General features: G+C 41.1%; 1 protein-coding gene across 1 annotated transcript in view; it reads right to left on the reverse strand.

Moving 5' to 3' along the window:
- Window positions 1-676: 676 nt before the first annotated feature.
- Window positions 677-23,637, reverse strand: part of LOC138797813 (uncharacterized) — a 47,724-nt gene continuing 24,763 nt past the window's right edge. The window contains exons 4-14 of the mRNA XM_069978489.1: window positions 22,237-22,252; window positions 21,273-21,301; window positions 19,766-19,793; window positions 17,789-17,842; window positions 15,852-15,935; window positions 12,954-13,049; window positions 10,480-10,638; window positions 8,721-8,816; window positions 4,869-4,948; window positions 3,140-3,187; window positions 677-1,643 (exon numbers count right to left, since the gene is read on the reverse strand). Of these exons, the coding sequence (XP_069834590.1) occupies window positions 1,584-1,643; window positions 3,140-3,187; window positions 4,869-4,948; window positions 8,721-8,816; window positions 10,480-10,638; window positions 12,954-13,049; window positions 15,852-15,935; window positions 17,789-17,842; window positions 19,766-19,793; window positions 21,273-21,290 (723 nt within the window). The 5' untranslated portion in view covers window positions 21,291-21,301; window positions 22,237-22,252 and the 3' untranslated portion in view covers window positions 677-1,583. The remainder of the gene's footprint in view (window positions 1,644-3,139; window positions 3,188-4,868; window positions 4,949-8,720; window positions 8,817-10,479; window positions 10,639-12,953; window positions 13,050-15,851; window positions 15,936-17,788; window positions 17,843-19,765; window positions 19,794-21,272; window positions 21,302-22,236; window positions 22,253-23,637) is intronic.

Here is a 23,637-nt window from a genome sequence, read left to right on the forward strand (position 1 = left end):
TTAAAAGAGGAAGTCCCACGAACAGTAAAAAAAACAGCAGGCAGGGGTGAGTGAGAAAAGAAACAAACTGAACAACTGAACTCACCCGCCCCCCTTGCCTCAGTGCCGCTCCAGGGTCCCATTTATCGTTACTGCCTGCCATCTTCTGTAGGAAACCGGGTACGACACATACCAGCTCCTGCAGCAGCAACGTCACAGCCTGGCTGAGCTATTGCCTGCTCAACCAGTCAGTGACTGGCACGGTCTCCTGCCCCAGTCACTAATTGGCTGATTGGGCAATCACTCAAGCCCCTATTCCACGAGTCGTTACGAGGAGCAATATCGTTCGGATTCGGCCGATATCGGCCGCTACGAACGCTATTCGTCCCGTGGAATAGAGTGCAACGATCAGCCGACATCGTTCATGTCGGCTGATCGTTGCAGTCGCTTGTTTTTCAACATGTTGAAAAACAAGCGACTGATATAGCAGCGATCTGCTGCCGTTGCTCCGTTGAATAAGAGCGTCGGCAGCGGACGCTGCTATATCCTATGGGCTGCCCGGATGATCAGCGATCCTCCGAGCAGCCCCCCCCCCCCCCCGCAGCTCCCTGCCGCCCCTCCCGCACTCACCCGCTCGCTGCTGCCGCGTCGAATAGCGGCGGCAGCGAGCGGGGAACGAGGAGAAAACGAGCGCTAATAGTGGGCATAGGGGCATCAGCCAGGATCATGATGTTGCAGCTAGAGGAACTGCAGTACCCCGACTGATGTGACCAGGACCTGGGAGTGGCGCTACAGAGACCCGGCTATGGACGAGTTCATTTGTTGGTTATTTTCTCACCCACCCCCGCCTGCCTGATGTTTTTACAGTTCATGGGACAGTTCGTGATATTCCTTTAGGATTATTTCATCTTCTCTCAGAGGAGGTTTTAAGGCCTTTCTTTGTGTCTCCTCCATGTGTCTTGTCCACCAGTGTAGGACTCTGAACAGTAGGGACACAGCCTCTCCCGTTCCTGACCACCTGGCTCTGTCTTCCAAGTCTCCTCCAAGTGTTTCCGGAACCAATCCGTCTTTTCCTCTGCAACTTCCCCTCCAGGTATCATACAGAAACAAAAAGTGCTGGGAAAACTGCAGCCCCATGTACCATAGGAAAATCTGCTGTGGTGAGTCCCTGCTTGGCATCAGCTGCACAATCCACAGGTAACACCTCTTCATGGGTTAGATTGAACAACCGCCATGACAATGACTTATGGTACTTTTTACATGGATGAAGGATGCATACGTTCAGTTGAAAGAGTAAACATGAGAGTGAAAAGATAAATAGATAATCAATTGGGAATGTTACATTGCAATTGGATAATGCTCTTTGCTAACAAAATGTAGGTTATAACTGACTATGTGAAATCGCATGGCTCACTGTAATCACGTTTTTTTTGTTAAGGAGGATAAAATCGATTTTTTTTTTAATGCCTTCTGACAACCATCATTGCTGGACACATTTTGTCCATAGCTTCTCAGTATATTTCTTTGATGCAATATTCCATAGAATTCTTGAAGAGATATTGTTTTGTGGCCTCCACTTGTTCAATCATTATATTCTGAAATCGCTAGTTATTTTGTGAGCGCAGGTCAGAGTAGGAACCACATACGTAGATGTAATTTAGATCCTAAAAAAAACAAGAAAACAAGACATCATCAAAAATGATTGAATGTTTAGGTCACGTTCACACAACGTCCAAGGAATTCTTTTTGGGCGGCACGTCTGTGTCGAGGGTGGTGCTCGTAGTAGGAAAAAATTCCTATAGCATCATGAAAGTTCAAATCTCGGCACTCACCATATTCATGCTTCCAGAAATCTTTTATTATAGAAAATTCATCAGATTTTTACAGCGGTAAAAAACAGGACGTTTCGGCGTCAAGCCTTCCTCAACTGTCAACTTCCTATATACAGTTGAGGAAGGCTTGACGCCGAAACGTCCTGTTTTTTTACCGCTGTAAAAATCTGATGAATTTTCTATAATAAAAGATTTCTAGAAGCATGAAAATGGTGAGTGCCGAGATCTGAACTTTCACGTTCACACAACGTGTCTTTTGTATTAAACACGGTTAATCACGGTTGCCGATTTGCAACACCGGCCGTGATTAATACAGAAGATACATTGCATAGAAGTCAGAGGGAATCCCGGATGGAGTGTATACACATTGGTGTATCGAGCAGTTTCAGTGGGGTACTTTGTCTTCAAGTGCAACACTGGGGTAAATCCTGGACAGTTGAAGGACTTCCTGAGAGAAAATACTTGAAGAGAACGGGTCACCCCACACGTAGACAAGACATTGGAGACCCCTCTTTAGGGTTTTAGCAAGTCATCTTCCTGTGGAGAGCTCTTAGGAAAGACATAGGGGGAGAGTTATCAAACTGGTGTGAAGTAGAATTGGCTCAGTCGCCCCTAGCAACCAATCAGATTCCACCTTTCATTTTTCAAAAAGTCTGTGAGGGATGAAAGGTGGAATCTGATTGGTTGCTAGGGGCAACTGAGTCAATTCTACTTTACACCATGTTTGATAAATTTCCCCCATAGTCTCTTGTAAGAGCAGGCACCTGGCCACAAAGGCGAGGCCCTGAAGTAACACTCTCTTGTGCAGCAGACTTGCAGAAATACTTTGTAAACTAATCCAATTTGACTAGACTTGACCAACCTATATAAGAGCTGAAGCTGGGCTTTGTTCCCATTGGTAGGGAAACTGTGAGGCGAATGAACGTCCCATTGAGAACTTTCTAGAATAGGCCTCTGGTAGGCTGGGGCAGTGGGATCTAGTTGGCAATCATATTCTTGCCCCATGAACAACAGAAACATGCAGTACAGTAGTCAACCTATGGACTTCTCAATGTGCTAGTTTTAAGCATAGACCTGCTCTAGTGACAACTTGTGACGGAAAATGAATACTACAGGTCTGCGCAATAGAATACAGAAGAGTATAGGAACATTTAGCAACACACCTTAGTGAAAGGACATGGAGGGCGTCCTGGCTAAATAGAGGGGCACAGATTAGACAATAATAATGGGAAAAAAATGAAGTGGGGGCACCAAAGGGCATTTTTGTACAGGAACAAAGGCTGAGAATACTACATTTTGTCTTACACTTTTACGCTACTGGTACCTACTGTGTATGGGTTTTCTCCTTCCTCCTCGAAACCGTTACAGTTCTCATTCTGTAAAATAAATAATTGTGTTATTTGACACAATCTGTCATGCAGAAGATAACATCTAGTGCGACAGCTTTCATTACCATGTAGTTGCCCTAAACTGCCTAAGGCCTCATTTACACATCCATAGTGTTGTCCGAGGAAGGTAAGTACAGCGGTCCCTCAAGTTACAACATTAATTGGTCCCAGGACGACCATTGCATATTGAAAATATTGTATTTTGAGACCAGAGCGCTATGGAAAACTGGTAATTGGTTCTGTTGAAGTCAGTGACTGCAACTGTGTCCCGCCCTATTCACTGATTGGCTGAGCTGATAATCCATCAGTCGGGTACAAGTCATCAAAGCAGCAGGAGCCACAGGAGGCCAATGGCTGTCAGAGATCAGTAAGGCAGTGCTGCTGGGGCAGGGGGATGGGTCAGTATACATACTTTATTATGTCCCACCCCCCCTGCTGGTGATTATTTTATATTTGCGGGACTTTGTTTTGTTTTTTTTTTGTTTTTTTAAAGGGAATTACCTATTATATTTTTCTGAATAGGTAAATGAGTAAGCTCGGTGCACTGGGGGTGGTCCTGTGCACACTCTGCAGTGACCTCACTCTCTGCCACCACTGCAAAGGACCTGAATATTCTGAATATTTATGAGGCATACTGTAGAAAAATCTATTAGCAGCTTACATCCATCTAACCTTCTGCTAGGTTCCCTATAAAGAGTTAAATATGTGCTGTTACAAAAGATTTTTTTGGTGACATGTGCCACTTTTTGACTGTAGAGCACTAGATAGAACTGTTACATTCGTCCAGGTGTCTGGTTACATGTAATATACAATATATGGTGTGGAGTGCGACCGGTCAACTTCAATTTTTTTTTTCTATGTGCAAACCATTTACTTGTTTGAGACCCCTGGTGTAGATGATGGTCATGGGTATAGGGGATTTGGGTCTAGGATTTGTCAAATCTTAGCTAAATCTTTGCACCCCATGCCCCACACCAAATTTACTGAGAGGTGTTCTGGAGCTGGAGTACATATCCGCTGTAGTTTATGCCTGTTTGTAGGGGAAAATTGTGGTAAATAAGATGCAGGAGGAGGCAATGACCCCTTTGTGCCTTGCTGTGATCCCCTTCCCGCCCTTTAGGTGATCAGGGAGAACATTTGCAAAAAGTTGCAGATTTGGGCTATGTTCACACATAGTATTTCTGCCAGTCGTTTGGTCAGTATTTTTTCAACCAAAACCGGGAATGGAACTGACAGATCAAAATTATAATGGAAAGATTTGCACAGTTTCTTTTCCTGGTTTTGGTTGAAAACAGACTGATTAAAAGACTAACAAAATACTATGTGTGAACATGGCCCAAATGTGCAAATCTTTCCATTATAATTTTGCCCTGTCAGTTTCACTCCTGATTTTGTTTTCACTACTGACCAAAAGACTGACGGAAATACCATGTGCGAACATAGCCTTTAACAGCAAATAATTGTCGTTATTTAAAACAATGGCCGTTGTTTTGACATAACGGCTGTAATTTGCCATTACATGGAAGCCATCCACTTACTTTTAACAGTGTGTGAACATAGCCTTTCTGTGTTTTCGATTCACTCCTGGTTTTGGTTGCAAAATACTGACCAAAAATAGTGAGCAAACATACAGTGTGGGAACATAGCCTTAAAATAATTGTAAGCTGACCTGATAAACTGTGATGGAGGGCGGGAGTGAAGGCAGTCGTCTGTTAAAATTATTATTCTGTTTAGGAGAAATATCTTCACCTATAAAAGAAAAAAAAATCAATTCAGCTTTAAAGAAGTCCGTCGATTTCTAAAAGGGGGCAGGGGCAGCGTGGATATTGATTACATCGATCTCCGGGGTCTCCACACCACAACCTGGCTGATGTACTGGCCGCTTAGCCAGTCAGTGACTGGGGTGGGATGCTGCTCCAGTCACTGATCGGCTGAATGGCCAGTCCATCAGCTGGGACAGGCATTTCCCCCCAAGTGACATGGCAGAGAAGAGATATTACAGGGGAGGTAACTTTTATCCAGAATTGTACTAATAAAAAAAAAACAAAAAAACAATACCAACCTTTCAGCTGTCCCCACTGCCGCTGTTCTCATAGAGCTGGTCCCACTGCACAGCTCTTCTTGTGTTTAAACCTGAACACAAGAAACCGGAAATGCAGCTGGGATGGCTCCATGAGAACGGTGTTGGAGGTAGAAGTGAGGAAGGTTAGTAATGGCTAAAAAAGGCTACAATCACCCTTTAAGCTTTTTTCTTCACTCTCCAACCTTACGACTACTAGTCTAATGTTTTTCCCCTTAGGGTATGTTCACACTGCGGAATACGTGCGAAGACTTCAAGAGGATTCCAACGCGCGGCCTCTGCTTGAAGTTCCGCCTGTCCCATGGACTGATATTCGGCGGCAAATTCTGCTGTCTGCCCAAAGAATCCGGCTTACACCAGTGTATATTTTACTCCCTTTGATAAATCTGGGCCAATGTGATCCTAGTCCGGTGGTGCAAAATTGCACCTATATTCATCCCTAAAGTACAGGCCAATTAACATTTTTGTACTTTCGTTTTTTCCTTCTCATGTTTAAAAGGCCATAGTGCTTGCATTTATTTTCCTACAGACCCACATAAGTTAGGGCGATTCTGCATGCAGCAGTAGCAAATATGTTTATTTTTTATTTATTATGTTTTTTATTTAAACTTGGGAAAAGAGGTGTGATCTAAAGAGGATGTACCATCAGGTATACGCTCTTTAAAATTACACATGAATCGAACGGCAACGGCACGGGGAAGCCGATGCCGCGGTCCTTTTTTGAACCGCGGCCCGGTGTACAGCGTCGTTCTATGCATGGTTACCAAGCCAGGAGTGAAGCACTTGAGGTGGGCTGGCCCACCCCCAGTGGGGAGAAACCCCTGCCCCTCCATGACGCGGCTCTGTTGATTCTAATGGAGCCGCATCATGGAGGGGCGGGGGTTTCCTCCAACTGAGGGTGGGCCGGCCCGCCTCCAGTGCTTCACCCCCAACCCGGTAACCATGAATAGAACAGCTCCATACGCGAGAACCAGGCCGCGGTTCAAAAAAAGGACTGCGGCACCAGCTTCCCCGTGCCGGCGCTGTTCGATTTATGTGTAATTTTAAAGAAAGTGTACCTAATGGTACATCCTCTTTAAACTTTTATTATAAAAAATTTTTTTTCTCATTTTGGAAGATTTTGTGTTTACGCCATTTGTCCTGTGTAAAATTGACATGCTATGTTCCTGATTACAACGGTAGGAAACTTATATAACTTTTACTTTATTTAAAGAGTCACTGTCGTATTTTTTTTTTTTTTTTGCAGAAATCAATAGTCCAGGTGATTTTAAGAAACTTTGTAATTGGGTTTATTAGCCAAATCTGCCATTATCTGCATGTAAAAAGCCTTTTCCCAGGTCCCCCCCTCCTTCCTCTTTTTCATCCACTCCAAAAAATCTGGAAATTGTGACTTGTTGCAGGAGTCGTACCCAGTCTGCTCTATGGAGAGGGGAGGGGGGAGGAGGAAGGAGGGAGTTAGCCGGCAGCAGAAAGCAGATAACAGAGGATTACAGGCATGGAGCTGGGTGACAGCTGTAATCTGAGCTCAGACAGGTCAGTGGTGACTGTCCCAGGAGATAACGGTGAGGTGTTTGTAGATTAACTCTTTGTTGCCCTGTTTTGGTCTTTTCTTTAGCTCTCTCCATAGGAGAACAATGAAGACAGGGGGGAGAGCTTCAAACGGCTTTTTCATGATAAAAATGCATTTTTCGGCTAATAAACCCAATGACAACGTTTCTTAAAATCGCCTGGACTATTGATTTCTGCAAAAAAAAATTTCACGAAAGTGACACTTTAACTGCTTTAACCCCTTAAGGACGGGGCCCATTTTCGTTTTTGCGTTTTCGGTTTTTCCTCCTTGTGTTTAAAAGGTCATAGCACTTGCATTTTTCCACCTAGAAACCCACATGAGCCCTTATTTTTTGCGCCACTAATTGTACTTTGCAATGACAGGCTGAATTTTTGCATAAAGTACACTGCGAAACCAGAAGAAAATTCAAAGTGTGTTGAAATTGAAAAAAAAAAATGCATTTCTTTTATTTGGGGGAACTGTGTTTTTACGTCATTCGCCCTGGGGTAAAACTGACTTGTTACGCATGTTCCTCAAGTCGTTACGATTAAAACGATATATAACATGTATAACTTATATTGTATCGGATGGCCTATAAAAAATTCAAACCATTGTTAACAAATATACGTCACTTAAAATCGCTCTATTCCCAGGCTTATAGCGCTTTTATCCTTTGGTCTATGGGGCTGTGTGAGGTGTCATTTTTTGCGCCATGATGTGTTCTTTCTATCGGTACCTTGATTGCGCATATACGACTTTTTGATCGCTCTTTATTACATTTTTTCTGGATTTGATGCGACCAAAAATGCGCAATTTTGCACTTTGGGATTTTTTTGCACTGACGCAGTTTACCGTGTGAGATCAGGAATGTGATTAATTGATAGTTCGGGCGATTACGCACGCGGCGATACCAAACATGTTTATTTATTTATTTATTTGTTTACTTTTATTTAAAACCTGGGAAAAGGGGGGTGATTCAGACTTTTATTAGGGGAGGGGGCTTTTTACTATAAACAACACTTTTTTTTTTTTTTTTACACATATACTAGAAGCCCCCCTGGGGTTAGGGTTATTCCCCCTGGGGGACTTCTAGTATATACACTTTGATCTCTCATTGAGATCTCTGCAGCATAGATATGCAGCATAGACTCGGAAGTAAACGAGTGCCGAGCCGAGGACGGCGCCATCTTGGACGCGTCCCCGGCCGGCATCAGACAGGGAGATCGCTCCTCCGGGACAACGTCCCGGAGGAGCGATCTCCCCCACTAGACACCAGGGAAAGGTTGCCTCCGGTAATCGGAGGCAGCTGTCAACTTTGACAGCTGCCTCCGGTTAGTTAATTAGCGGGCACGGCGATCAGACCGTGCCCGCTAATAGCAGCGGTCCCGGGCTACTCGCGGCACCCGGGATCGCGGCACTTCAAAGCGGGGCCGCCGCGCGCTTTGAAGTGCTAATGAGGACATATGACGTACCGGTATGTCATATGTCCTTAAGAGGTTAAAAAAATAGATTTTTTAAAAATTAAGTAAATGTTTTTAAAGTTGCACCATATTATAACACTTTTTTTTTTTTGCTCTATAGGGCTATTTGAGGTGTCATTTTTTGTGCCATGATCTGTATTCTTTATCGGTATCTTTCTTGCATATATGCAACTTTTTGATCACTTTTCATTAAAATTTTTCTGGATTTAAAGTGACCAAAAATCTGCAATTTTGCACTTAGGCCCTTTTTTACTCTTACATCGTTTACCGTGTATGATTGGAAGTATGATAATTTAATTGTCTGGGTGATTCCTATTCCTACTCCTATTACATAGTATTGCTCTATTCCCAAAAAAGTCTGCAAATAGAGGGACATTTTACCCAGACTTAATTTCTCTTTATATACTTCACCTCTTAATTGACCATCAGTGGGAGGGAGATCCGGAGGGGGTCTGGTAGGAGGAGCCAGTGTTGGTGTTGTATTTAGTGGGGGATTTTCAGTCGCAGCTGAAAACAAATATAGGGAACATTGTTTATTCCACTTCATATTAAATATTATTATATTATATTTAATAATGTTGATTTTTATTTAACATTATTAAGGTTTCTTAAATTTTTCCTACGTAATAGCCAGGTACCAGTAGTCCAGGAGTATGAAAAAAATGGCGCTCCTGGACTGGGCGATAGCAGGCTGGTATTATTAGGCTGGAGAAGGGACAAAATAAATGGCCCTTACTACCCTGGTATTACAAGGCTGCTGCTGTTTGTTTGTTTTTTAACCTGGCTGCTTATCCAAAAGAGGAGGAACCCTACATGCTTTTCCTGAACCAGCTATATCAAAAGAACACCAGGGCCACATATGGGATACTTCTGAAAACTGCAGAATCAGGGCAATAAAATATTGTTCTGCCTTTCTCTGTGAATATTTTTTTAATTATAAAAGATATTGGATTTAAATGTCTAAATAAATAGATTTTTTTTAAAGATTTTCTTACACTGTCTGCTTTTATTTCTATGACTCACTTAAAAGGTAAAAAAAAATATGGATGTCATTTTGAAATTTTTTGTGGGGGGAGGGGGTGATTTATGGGGCTTGGCCCCTTAAATACATTTCAAGTCTGAACTAGTCACTAAAAAAATCAGATTTTGGAATTTCTGGGAAAATTTGGAAAATTGCTGCTACTTCTATAAGATTTCTATATAAACGCTTGTTCAAAAAAAATGATACCAACATAAAGCAGACATATTGTAAATGTTATTTTAGAAAAATTTTTAAGTATCAGCTCAAATATACCAGTAATATAAAGTACAATATGTCACGAAAAATCTCTGAATTACTACGATAGGTAAAAGCATCCCAATATTATTAATGCATAAAGTGATGTATGTCATATTTGAAAAAATTGGTTCTGTCCTTGAGGCAATTTTAGGCTTAGCCCTTCAAAAATGACTTATTTTTTAAATAATGTTTTATCTTAAACATATTTTTAAATAATTTTTGGTGCCATTTTTTTTTAAAGTTCCCATTTTTTCTATCTACTGAATATTATAAAATAATGCTGAGATCTTGCAGTTTTTATTCTCACGACTGGGGCTAAAGCTAAGTTAAGACTTCCTGTTGTGTCTGTAATGATAAGATAAGACTGCTGTAAAGTGATCTGTACAGCATTGCAGCGTCATGTGGCACCAGTAGATAGAGGAGATAATAGCAGCCCCCTGTGGAATGACAGTTTCAAAGATCACAGAGCATGCTCAATGATGTTTGACATTCATCTCAAGGGGACAGAGTCTGTCTATTGTTGTCTATATCCATGAAGCTAGCTGTAAAGCATGTTACTAAATGCTGTTAGCAGCCCAGGTAATATGGCTGCCCTCATAACAATGTACAAAAAGTGAAACAAAAAATAAGAAAGTAAAAAAATAGAAACAGATTAGAATAAAAGGGCACCTTTTAATTCTGCATGCAGCGATACCAAATATGTTTATTTTTTTATTATGATTTTTTAAATTTAAACTTGAAAAAGGGGAGTGACAAAACTTTTATTATACAATTTTTTTTATTTGCACAAAACTTTTTTTTTTACATTGTAATTTGTAGTCATAGAGATATGTACTGCATTGATCATTGCATTAAATATAAAGTTTTAAGGAATTCCAGTGTTCAACTCACCCGGTGATGATACAGCTGGTGGTTCCTCGTTCACATAAATTGGATTCTGTTTTGATTTGTTACATCTTCTTTTATACCATAGGACAAACAGAACCACAACCAAAATCACCGCAGCTACCGATCCAATTATAATGCCTATTAAAGAAGAATTATTACCCCCTGCAACAAAAAGAGACATTCATTGATGCATATATTTACTTAAAGAAGGCCTCTTTAACACACTTTATTTTTTGATTAAACAATGGCAGTTGTTGCAGGCCGATCACATTAACTACTATGGAATCCCAGCCAGAGTGTATGCAAACTGTAAACACTCCAGCCGAGATTCCATGCGGCCGCAAAGAAAACTGCCATGTCTATTTTGTGCGGCTGCTATTTATTGAATAGCGGTCGCACGAAATAGACTGTGCAGACAGCGTAAAGTATGGCTCCGGCCATACTTTACATTATCTGCTATGGCTAATTGGAGCACAGGCACACCCGAATGTGCCCAAATTACATAAAAAAAGAAATAAATTATGTTAACCCGGCCAGTACTGCAGTAAAAGCCGGGTTGAACATCTCAGACAGCGGCCGTTCTGTGACACAGCCGATGATCTTTATGGCCGTAGAGTTCTGATGTGGGTGCATCAGCGTGCGACCGCATCAGAACTTCCCACTGCACACTATGAAGCAAACAGCCGGAGCCGCTCGCTCCACAGTGTGCACTGACATAATTTCATACGGCTACTATTCACTCAATAGCGGCCGCAGAAAACAGACATGTCAGTTGTTTGCGGCACCGCGTGGGATCCCGGCCGGAGCATATACTGTGCGTATATGCTCTGGCCGGGATCCCATAGAAGAACATACAGAGTGTCTAATCGTACAAAGTACGGCAGTTGTTGCCGATTGCAACAACGGCCGTACATTTACGCTGTGTAAACATAGCCTAAAAATTTTGTTTATGACTTACCTATACCCTTATATGTTAGCCACAATAGTTTAATATGTGGCGAGACAATAAGGCTGGGTCCACACTGCATTTTTGAAGTCCATTTAGCATCTCCGTTTAATGGGGAACATTTTTTCCATTGACTTCCATTTTAAAAACAAAAAAAACAAACGCAGATTGAAACGGATTCCTTTTTTTTTAGCGTACACAAAAACATGGTTAACCACGTTTTTCTGTACGTTAAAAGTAACCGTTTAAAAACTGATCCATTCAATGGACTAAAAAAACACAGTGTGAACCTAGCCTAAGGTAAGGGTTATGGCTCCTCCTTCCTTTTTTTTTCTGCTTGCTGCCAGTATCCCTGATAGAGGATGTCATCCAGAATGGTGCCCTGGGATAATATAGGTAAAATTCGATTTTAAAACCTCAATAATATAGTACCACCAATAGTAGAGTACCCAACAGTCTAGATTTAAAAGTGTAGAAAGCCATGTGCTTCATTCTGACCTAGATCAGTGTAGTGAGAAGGAGTATAGTGTATCCTGATCCTGATTTCTTCTGTTCCTGACTACTAGCCATGTCGGGCTAATTCACCTCCAGGTGTGACTACCATTTAAAGGGGACTTATAACCTATCCAAGCTGAGGGGCTTTCCTGTTTTTGTCCCAGCCCTGGAATCTCTCAGACTTTAGTCTCAAGTCAGCGATTTGGAGAAGAGCATTATGCCGACGTGCCCCACTGCAACTCACTGGGACCTAAGGAGGAATCCCAACGGCTGGCTCACCCTCAAACAGTCATCTTTAAGAAGGGGTTAACAATCATAAAGTACATGTGCAAACAAAATGCAGAAATGACGTAGTAACAAACTAAACAAGTGAAACAATAAGGGTGAGGATGCCGCTTGCCATTCATAAAGAAATAGGTTGGTCACAAAAGAGAACAATTACTCTTTAAGGCTATGTTCACACTACGTAAAACAACGGCTGTTGTTTTCACCGGCCAGAATTTTGCAGTCAAAACAACGGACGTAGAATTACGAGCATACGGGCTGGTCGTAATATTGCCTCCTAGCATGTTTTTAATCGGGCTGAAACATGTCATTTAATTGAAATACTGCGACTAGCCTAATAAACCACTCAGTAAAATTTTTACTTTAAAATCAAGTTTAATTTGGCCGAAATAAATTTTACGTGTGCGGCCACATTGAAATCCACAGCCATAGTTGTAACATTACCAGCCGCAAATAAATGTCATGTTCATTTTTCGCGGGTCCGTACGAACTACGGCCGTAGTCTTATACGCTGTGTGCATCGTACGACCGTAGTTCGTACGAATTGCTATATCGTATCATCCTCAAAACAACGGCCGTAGTTTTGCGGTGAAAACTACGGCGGTTGTTCTACGTAGTGTGAACATAGCTTAAATGTTCATTATGACTTGAATAGTATCTACTCCTATTACATGGTATTGCCCTATTGCCAAGAAAGTCTGCAAATAGAGGGACATTTTACCAAGACTTAATTTCTGTTTATATACTTCACCTCTTGATTGACCATCAGTGGAAGGAAGATCTGGAGGGGGTCTGGTAGGAGGAGCCAGAGTTGGTGTTGTATTTAGTGGGGGACTCTCAGTTGCAGCTATAAACAAATATAGGGAACATTGTTTATTCCACTTCATATTAACCCTTAGGGGACAAAGCCAGTTTTCATTTTTGCCCTTTCGTTTTTTCCTCCTTGTGTATATAAGGCCATAGCGCATGCATTTCTCCACCTAGAGACCCAGATGAGCCCTTATTTTTTGCGCAACTAATTGTACTTCGCTATAGTGATGTAATTTTTGCCTAAAATATGCCGGGAAACCAGAAAAAAATTATATGGGTGGTGAAATTGAAATAAAATTTTTAATTTTTTTATTTGTTTTTTTTTTTAGTTTTTATGCCGTTCACCCTAGGGTAAAACTGAGTTGTTATACATATTCTTCTACAAAAATATGTAACTTGTATAACGTTTATTTTATTTGATGGCTTTTATTTGAAGCGACCAAAAATGCGCAATTTTGCTCTGGAATTTTTTTTTACGCTTACTCCGTTTACCGTCGAGAATGTGATAATGTGAGATCGAGAATGTGATAATCTAATAGTTTGGGCGATTACGCACGCGGTGATACCAAATATGTTAATTTATATATTTTTATTTATAAAATGGGGAAAGGGGGTTGATTCAAACTTTAACTAGGGGAGGGGATTTTGTGTTATCAAAAAAACATTTTTTTTTAACTTTACACACATACTAGAAGCCCCCCTGGGGGACTTCTAGTATATGCACACTGATCTCTCATAGAGATCTATGCAGTATACTTATAGTGCATAGATCAATAAGATCTGTGCTCTATTTGGTTTCGGCTGCTGCAGCCAAAAGCAATAGAATACCGAGACGGGATCACCGCCATTACGGGGCAGACCCCGTCCGGCTTCAGATCCCCCCACTAGACCACTAGGGTAAGGGCACAGTAAGTACTTAGATGCAGCTGTCAACTTTGAAAGCTGCATCTAAGTACTTAATAAGTGGGCACAGCTAATAGCCACAGTCCCAGGCTACATGCGCGGCGACCCCCCTCTGAACTCCCATAGCTGCACCAGGGCGTTCAGTAACGTCCTGGTGCAGCTATGGGTTAAATATTATTATATTATATTTAATAATGTCAATTTTTATTTAAAGTGTCACTGTCGTGATTTTTTTTTTTGCAGAAATCAATAGTACAGGCGGTTTTAAGAAACTTTGTAATTGGGTTTATTAGCCGAAAAATGCATTTTTATCATGAAAAAGCCGTTTGAAGCTCTCCCCCCTGTCTTCATTGTTCTCCTATGGAGAGAGCTAAAGAAAAGACCAAAACAGGACAACAAAGAGTTAATCTACAAATCCCTCACCCATTATCTCCTGGGACAGTCACCACTGACCTCTCTGACCTCTGATTACAGCTGTCACCCAGCTCTGTGCCTGTAATCCTCTGTTATCTGCTCTCTGCTGCCGGCTAACTCCCTCCTTCCTCCTCCCCCCTCCCCTCTCTATAGGAATAGACAGAGTGTGACTCCTGCAACAAGTCACAATTTCCTGATTTTTTGGAGTGGATGAAAAATTGGAGGGAGGGGGGGACCTGGGAAAAGGCTTTTTACATGCAGATAATGGCAGATTTGGCTAATAAACCCAATTACAAAGTTTCTTAAAATCGCCTGGACTATTGATTTCTGCAAAAAAATTAAAAATACGACAGTGACTCTTTAACATTATTAATGTTTCTTTAATGTACATAAAAATGTTTCTTCCTACATAAAAAGCAGGAAGCAGCTGTAAAGCATGTCACTAAATGCTGTTAGCCGCCCAGGCAATATGGCTGCCCCCATAACAATGAACAAAAAGTGAAATAAAATAAAAAATTAAGTCAGAAAACAGAAACCGATTAGAATAAGGCTATGTTCACACTACATTTTTTCAGCTCTGTTTAAAATTATGTCTGTCATTTCGAGTCTAAAATAACGGACGTCATTTAGCAGCCTGACCTCCCCTTAATGCAATAACTTGTGTTTGTACATTATACTAGTTTGGTTACTAATTGCCCTTTGGATGCGGCTTAAATGAAAGGTCCATTAAATTTAATAGTAAAAACGAAGAAAGAACGATGACAAAAGGAAAACTGCGTGTGAACAACTAATAAAAAACATCCACTGTTTGCAAAAGACGACCGAAAATAATGATCATGTTCATTATTTTGATGTCCGTGGTAAAAACGTCCGTTATTCAATACATTGTGTGCATTGGACGTCCTTATTTTCATTGACTTCAATGTATTACCATTGCAGTCAGTTGAATTGCGGCAAAAACGGATGTTATTTTAAATAGCAAAATCGGCCGCCTTTTCTCTATTTTTGACGTTGTGTGAACAGAGCCTAAAAAAGCACATTTTAGTAACCGAGTCAAATCCATGGGTCTCCAAACTGCGGCCCTCCAGCTGTTGCAAAACCACAATTCCCATCATGCCCAGACAGCTTAAGCTTTGGATCTGGCTGTCCAGGCATGATGGGAAATGTAGTTTTGCAACAGTTGGAGGGTCGCAGTTTGGAGACCCCTGGTCTAATCAGTAAAAGAAAATTTAGGTAACACATTCCCTTTAAAGGATAATAATTACATCTATTTTTTTGTTGTTGTTGAAGAGGTGGTTAACAGATCATAAAGTACATGTGCAAACAAAATCAGACATTATATAGTAACAAACTAACCAATAGATGGGTCACAAAAGATCAATTACTTTTTCAGTGTTCATTATGACTTGGATAGTGCCTATTCCTATTATATAGTATTGTTCTATTGCCAAGAAAGTCTACAAATAGAGGGAAATTTCACCCAGACTTAATTTCTGTTTTGATACTTCACCATTTAACTGACCATCAGTGGGAGGGAGATCCGGAGGAGTTCTGGTAGGAGGAGCCAGCGTTGGTTTTCTATTTAGTGGAGGATTTTCATTTGAAGCTGAAAACAAGTATAGGAAAAAATTTTATTCCACTTCTAAGCATTTATTTTTAATATTATTAAATTATATATAAGGCTATGTTCACATGGCGTAAGAGACCGGCTGTTCTGTGACCCAGCCGGATCACGGAGCGGCCGGTACTGCAGTACCGGCCGGATGATCTTCACGGCCGTAGAGTTCTGATGCGTTCTGAACTCCCCAAAGCACAAAGCCGGAGCCGCTCGCTTCATTGTGTGAGCTGACAGGGTTTACTACGGCCGCTATTCAATGATTAGCGGCTGCAGAAAACTGACATGTCAGTTCTTTGCGGCGCCGCACGGGATCTGGCCGGAGTGTATACTACGTGTATACGCTCCAGACAGGATCCCATAAAAGAACATGCAGCGTGTCAAGCATACAAACGGCCGTACTTTTACGCTGTGTGAACATAGCCTAATAATGTTAATTTATATTTAACTTAATTAATGTTTCTTTAATTTCTCAAATGTAAAAGACACATTACACATTTCCATTCAAAACATAAAAACTAATTTTTATCCCAGGGCGAATGGCGTAAAAACACATACCCCACAGATAAACAGAATGCGTTTTTTTGGGGTTTTTTTCAATTTCACCACACATTTATTTTTTTTCTGGTTTTGCAGTGTACTTTATGAAAAAATTCAGCCTGCCATTGCAAAGTACAAAAAATAAGGGCTCATGTGGGTTTCTAGGTGAATAAATGCAAGTGCTGTGGCCTTTTAAGCACAAGGAGGAAAAAACGAAAATGCAAAAATCTAAATTGGCTCTGTCTTTAAGGGGTTAAAGATCAGCTGCAAGCATGTATTCACACAGTACCCGACAGGACCTAAACGGATCTTGCTGCAAAAATCACAGCAAGATTTCCCAGTGATCCGTCCTGTGTGAAGCTGCCCTAAGGGTAGACTAATGTTTACTGGAATAACAGTGGATGTCATATATGTTGCGATTCCCGCTACTGTCATTTTGTATGGGTTTAAATACTTGCAGCAAATCTTTCATTTCGCTGTGAGTAGAGATGAGTGAACCTGGAGCAGCTGGAGTCCATCCGAACCCGCTCGTTCGGCATGTGATTAGCGGTGGCTGCTGAAGTTGGATAAAGCCCTAAGGCTATGTGGAAAACATGGATATAGTCATTGGCTGTATCCATGTTTTCCAGACAACCTTAGAGCTTTATCCAAGTTCAGCAGCCCCGGCTAATCAAATGCTGAACGTTCGGGTTCGGATGGACTCGAACCCGAACCTGGTTCGCTCATCTCTAGCTGTGAGTATGTAAACCCTCGTAAGTGCGCTGTCCCGACACAGCCACAGATTGGCTGAGCGGGATATCAGGGAGGCGGGAGCCCCAGAAGCAGGCAAGAATGTGGACGGTTAAAGTATTCACCGGGCAGCAGTAGGTTAAGGAGGCGGGGTTTACATACTCGCAACGGAATGAAAGATCTGTTGCGATTATGTAAACCCATACAAACTGACAGTACCGGAAATCACAGTGGGTTTGGCTGTGGACCTTGCAGTGTGAAATCCACTGCGATTCCGGTATGTGTGAACCCACCCTAAATCCATTTGCAGAGATGTTGACAGTCTACCACGGGTTTTTTGACAACATCTTTGTGGTATGGAACGGTACCCCAAGTGAATTTCAGAAATTTTCCTTGATGTTCTGGTGTCAATAGACAAAGGTACTATAAAAACCACAAGCTATCGGAAACCTACTACATCTAATGCTCTGCTTCACTATACAAGTTATCACTCTAAATATAAAAGATAACAAAAAAGTGGTCCTATATGGACAATTCTAAGATTACATAGAATTAACAAAACAGATGAAAATTACCTAAGGAAATCGGCTGAGCGTCTTCTCCAAAGATAGAATCCACGGAATTATCTGCTGATAGCAAATGATAGGATTTATAAACAACAACATAACAACTAAGGGCCCTATTCCACCGGTTGATTATCGTTTGCATAATCGTTAACGATTAACTATCTCAAACCACCGCTATTGCGAAAGACCTGAAAATGTTCACTAATTTCCATGGAACGATAATCGACACTTTTGATCGTAATTGCGATAGTTTTTTCTTCGCTATTTATTCGCTATTGCGTTCGTATCTATTGCGAACGATCGAACGATGTCTTATTCAATGCGAACGATTTGCGAACGTTTTGCGAACGAGCAACGATAAAAATAGGTCCAGGTCTTATAAAGCGATCAACGATTTCTCGTTCGGTCGTTAATCGTTAACTGCATTTCAACCGAACGATTATCGTTTAGATTCGAACAATTTAACGATAATCTGAACGATAATTGTCTGGTGGAATAGGGCCCTTAGGCCATGTTCACATGGCATAAGACACTGGCTGTTCCGTGACCCAGCCGTCTAGGTCTAGGAACGGCTGGTCTCAGAGAAGATCATCCCGGGCAGTAGCAGGACCGTCCGGATGATCTTCAATGCAGTTGAATTCGGATGCGGGCGCATCAGTGTGCACCCGCATCCGAATTTGCTTCTGCTCTGCCAGAGCCGCACGCTCCATAGTGTGCACTGACAAGTTTTCTGCGGCCACTATTCATTGAATAGCGTAAGGAGAAAACGGACAAGTCAGTTTTTTGCGGCGATGCTAGGGGTCCCGGCTGAAGTGTATACTATGGGGGACATGTATTTACCGGCGTACAGGGCTTTTTTTGGCGGAAATTGTCGATTTGCGTATTTTTTTTATTCGGAAATGGCCGATTTGTGAATAAAATATTCGCAAATCAGCACTTTCCGCCGGGTATGCCGGGGGGCGGGGAGGGGTTGTGGAGGGGGCGTAGGTTTTCGGCCGTGCGCACCAGAGCGTACGGGATTTATGTAGAGGCAGTCCGCCTCTACATAAATCCCCGTAGCGCCGGAGATGCGGGGACATTTATAGGTCCGACGTAAAAAACGCCGGACTTAATAAATGTCCCCCTATGTGTATACACTACGGCCAGCATTCCCTTGGCCTGCAGCACAATGTGGGTAAAGGATAAATCATGGCCGTGTTGCAAATCGGCAACGGCCGTGATTAACAATTTACTTACGTTGTGTGAACATAACCTTAATCTGTAAGTATAGAATCCATCACAACAATACCTTTAATTGGCACTGAATCCTGTCTGCTATTTGTTTAAATGGGAAGGTTTGTGTGCCCCCACTTTCCGCGCCTCTCAGCTCAAAGAATTCACAATTCCACGTGCAGGGGTTCCGCACGGAAGTTCGGCACCGATTCCAAGGCCTAAGATTTCGGGCCCTAAGTCATGTTTTGCATTTTCCTTTAAATATAGCCGATGTCTGAGATGTTTTTAGGCCTATTTATTTTTTGGAAAATGTTTTCATTTTTTTTTTAGTTGGAAAATTAAATAAAACCTATATCAATTGGATACTTTTTGTAATTGTAACAAGATTGAAGATAATGTGTCAGTTTAGATGTAAATTGCTTTGCGTAAAAATAATCCAAAATGGCCAAAAATGCATATTTTTTTCAATTTTACCTCACAAAGAATTTTTTTTTACATCTGGCTTTGCATCTTATGGTAAAATAAAATGTGTCATTACAAAGTAAATTTAGTTTAAAAAAAATATATAATATGACTTTTTTGACTTTTTTTTTGAAAAATGAGCTATGAATTTTAGAATGCAAGGGCAAAAAAACTAAACTTTTCACTTTTGTTTTTGCATGCCTGAAAGAAAGTAACACTCATTGACACTTATGAATCTGATTTCAATGAGAAACGAAGTAAAATATGCCAAAACCACAACAGAATTGTGCAAACAAAAACTAAATTACGTACCATGGCTCATAAGCAATTTTTCAATATCCTGAAAAAGTTGGATAAAAAGCTGATTAATACACCGATTAAGACTAAGGAAACTGAACATGACTGGACTTTGACACATGACGTGTTTTTGATTGCAGAAATAGTAAAAAAAAACAAAGAAAAACAACAGATAAGAGGTAAACCAAAGAGGAGGAGCAGTGATTATTGCAGTTTATTCGTACTCTAGTATATCTGAAGATGCATTGTCTGAAGACGGAAATGAGATTTGTTTTGCTTCGTACAAAGCAAAACTGATCTGTGCTCATCTCCCTTACGGTGCCCTCACACATCCTTTTTGTGTGGCATTTTTCAGACCTCCAAAAAAAACGGCAGAAAAACTGCCAATGTGTTTTTTCATGCGTTTTTTTTTTTTTTTTTTTTTGCTGGCATTTTCATGCGTGATATATCTTTTTTGTGGTTTAGCCATTTTTGTGTGCAGAACTTTTTTTCCTCTGCCATCACATGGCCGTTTTTCAAGGTAGCCAGAACAATCCCATGGAGTCTATACAAAAAGAGAAGTCCCAACCTTAGCATGCTGCGTTTTAGAAAAACGGCCCAAAAAAATAAAAATACCAAAGAGGAGAGAAAAACACCACCCCCAAAAAATGCATTGTTTAAGGCATATCATAAACTTTCAATGACTTCTATCTAACATCTGGATAGCTGCTTTTAATCCAAGATCTGGCCTTGGGTTAGTACGGCAAATGTCCTAAAAAACAACTTTTAAACTTTCATCACTGTGTCAAATTGGCATGGCCTAGAGTGTCTGCGCCCTAGGCCTTCACCGCCTCTGCTTTCCTCCTCCCCGCCCTCCTCATGATTAGGAATGCTCAAAGCAGGATTTCTCCTATTCATCATTTGTCTGAACACTGCACATGTGTTGGATCATTAAGCCACATGTGCAGTGTTCAGATAAGTGATGAATAGGAGAAATCCTGTCCGGGGCGTTCCTTATGATGAAGAGGGTGGGGAGGAGGAATGGAGAGGTGGTGCAGGCTTAGGACACAGACACTGTAGGCTACACGAATTTGACACAGGGCTGCAAGTTTAAAAGTTGTTTTTTAGGACAATAACTGCATCACCTGCCGAACAGACCCCAAGACAGATCTTGGATTAAAAGCAGCTATCCAAAGGTTTTGGTATAAACGCAGCAACAATCAAACAACGAACAAAATTTTTTAATATGTTGTTGATGGCATCTTTTGAGTGATCTTGAATCATTCTTGATCATTTGCAAGTCATTCTGTGTAAACACTCATCGTTCCTAATATATAGATATGAACGCAATTACAATCATTCACAGTATATATACAAGCGCAATTATGTCCCTAATTACGATAGTATTAACAACTTTTTGTAGCGTTTAAAAGAAAAGAGTCATTGCTTGTCATTCACTAAATGAGCGCTTAAGGGATTTATCTGTACGTGTAAAAGGACCCTAACTCTGGACAACCATTTTGTGCAATATATTGTTACCTACCTCAGCTTTTTTGTGCATTAATTCACTGACTGGTTGGGAACAGAAAAACAGTTTCAGTATTTTGTGCAATAATTAAATCAAAGAAATAAAATAAGCATGCAGTTTACGGCAGTTTTTGGAGAGCGGTGTCTTGATTTCCTTGACGTGAGGGTAGAGATTAATCCTTTGAAGACCGAAGGTCATTGATGTATAGATGTCCAGGTCAAACTGAACCAATGTTCCTCCTTGCCTTGTGAAAACCATTTTCGACCTACATTGCTGGTTGGTGTGTCATTTTTTACACCATGATCTATAGTTTTCATTTTTATCATATTGGTGTAAAAGAAAAAATTTGAACGCTTTTTATAAATTTCTTTCTGATACATAATTTAAAAAAAAACAGCAATCCTTGTGTTTTTTTTTCCTCTTTTCATTTACTCCATTCACCGTGTGGGAACAATATTGTTATATTTTAATAGATCTTGCAATACCACACGCTACAATATATGATATGGTTATTTATTTTTTTTTACATATTTTTATAATGGGAAAGGAGGTAGTTTAAACTGTTATTGGGGTTTATTTTATAAGGGTTTTTTTTATTTCTTTTACACTTTTTGTAAACTTTTTCTTTTTTTTTTTACAGTTAAATATGCAATTATTATATAGAGCAGAATCTATGCATAGATTGCTGATTTGACAGGACAGAGGTAAGTGCCTTACCCCTACCTGTCAGTATAAGTGATCGGCAATGCTACGGGGGTCACAATTAGTCAAGTGACAGGTGCTTATCCTGTCACTGACTTCCTTAAACACCGCGATGCATAGCGATCAAGGGTTAATGACCGCAGCTACCTGTCTGGGGACAGTAATGTGTGCAGGGCTGATCGCATCACCACTTTCTGCTTTACAATTTCCAAACCTAAAAAGTACACTGTGCCAAAACTATAACAGACTTGTGCAAAGCAAAAGCTAGGTTACTTACCCTTATTCGCTAGGTTCTGAAAAAGTTAAATAAAAAGCTGATTATTACACAGATGGAGACTAAAGAAACCAAACGTAATGAATTCCTGAGAGATAAGATGGAGTTTGACATGGGACATGTTTTTGACTGTAATAATTACAAAAAAAACAACAACAACAACAGAAAAGAAAACAAAAGAGGAGAAGCAATGATTAATAAAGACTGACTCATACTCTAGTATAAGATGCATTGCCGGAAGCCAAAGGTGAAATTGTTACTGATAGCTAATATCTAGTGTTAAAAAGCAATGATCAGCTGACATCCACGATGTTGACTGATCCCCACGATGTCCAATAAAGAATTACGATAACGATGTGTCAGGAAAAGGGAAGCAGGGACAAGACACGACAGTGAGCCCTAATGCTGAACCCACCAACTGCCCCTACCTACTTGCCTCAACCGGCCCCAGGCGGCCGTGGACAACCACGAAGACGTTCCCTGTGCTAGATACGTGCACACAGAACAATACAGACAAACACAATATGGGATAGTCAAACAGGCAAGGTCAGAACCAAAAGGGCAGCGTAGTTCAGAATCAAGTAACAAAGTCAAAAGTCAAGCCAGAAGTCAGGTAACAAAGTCGAGCAAACAGAAGGAGTTAGGACAGGGATTGCAGGAATAGACAGAAGGAGCTGGGACCAGGGTATGAAACCTAAATAGCCAGCCCTGGGAGAATGCCTCAGCTTTCTTTTATGCGGACCAAGAGCCCAGTCCGGATACCCATTGGACCGGCGCTTTGATCTTCCAGGTTGCAGACAGGCAGAGAAACCAGTCAATCACACAGACTACTCAGCTGCATAATCAAGTCCAGCAGAACTCAGCTTAACTACTGAATTGACGGAAGTTAAGAAGCAATCGGGTGTGGCACACAAAAGCAAACACCAGGCCCAGTTCACTCCAGGCTACTGCACATTCCTGACACGATGGTCTGCTGGCCGTCACTCCACGTAATAGGAGCGGAGGCAGCAGACCGCCACTATCTCCTGTGGACTAAAGATCATCTGGGGAGACCCTCCTACAGCTCCCCGCGGCCCCTCCACACTTACCTGCTTGCTGTCGGTGTATGTATTACCGCTGGGAAAGAGGAGCAAGCAAGTGCTGATCTGACAGGTCGGTGCTTGCTTGCTTCCCCAGATCGGCTTGTGTAATTGGCCTTAACATTGTCTTTTCTGACATTTTTGTAACACAAGACTTTTGATTTACCGGACTTTGAGGTGGACTTATTTAAGTCAGTTTGGAAAATGAAAAGAAAAGGTTTCTAATGTTTTACTATTTTTATTTGCAGTAAATCTTCTTTTATAGCGCTTTTATTTTATGGGGCATCATTTTTTGTGCCATGATCTGTAGTTTTTATTAGTAACA

Source organism: Dendropsophus ebraccatus, chromosome 7 (genome assembly GCF_027789765.1).
Source record: "Dendropsophus ebraccatus isolate aDenEbr1 chromosome 7, aDenEbr1.pat, whole genome shotgun sequence".
Classification (NCBI taxonomy): domain Eukaryota; kingdom Metazoa; phylum Chordata; class Amphibia; order Anura; family Hylidae; genus Dendropsophus; species Dendropsophus ebraccatus.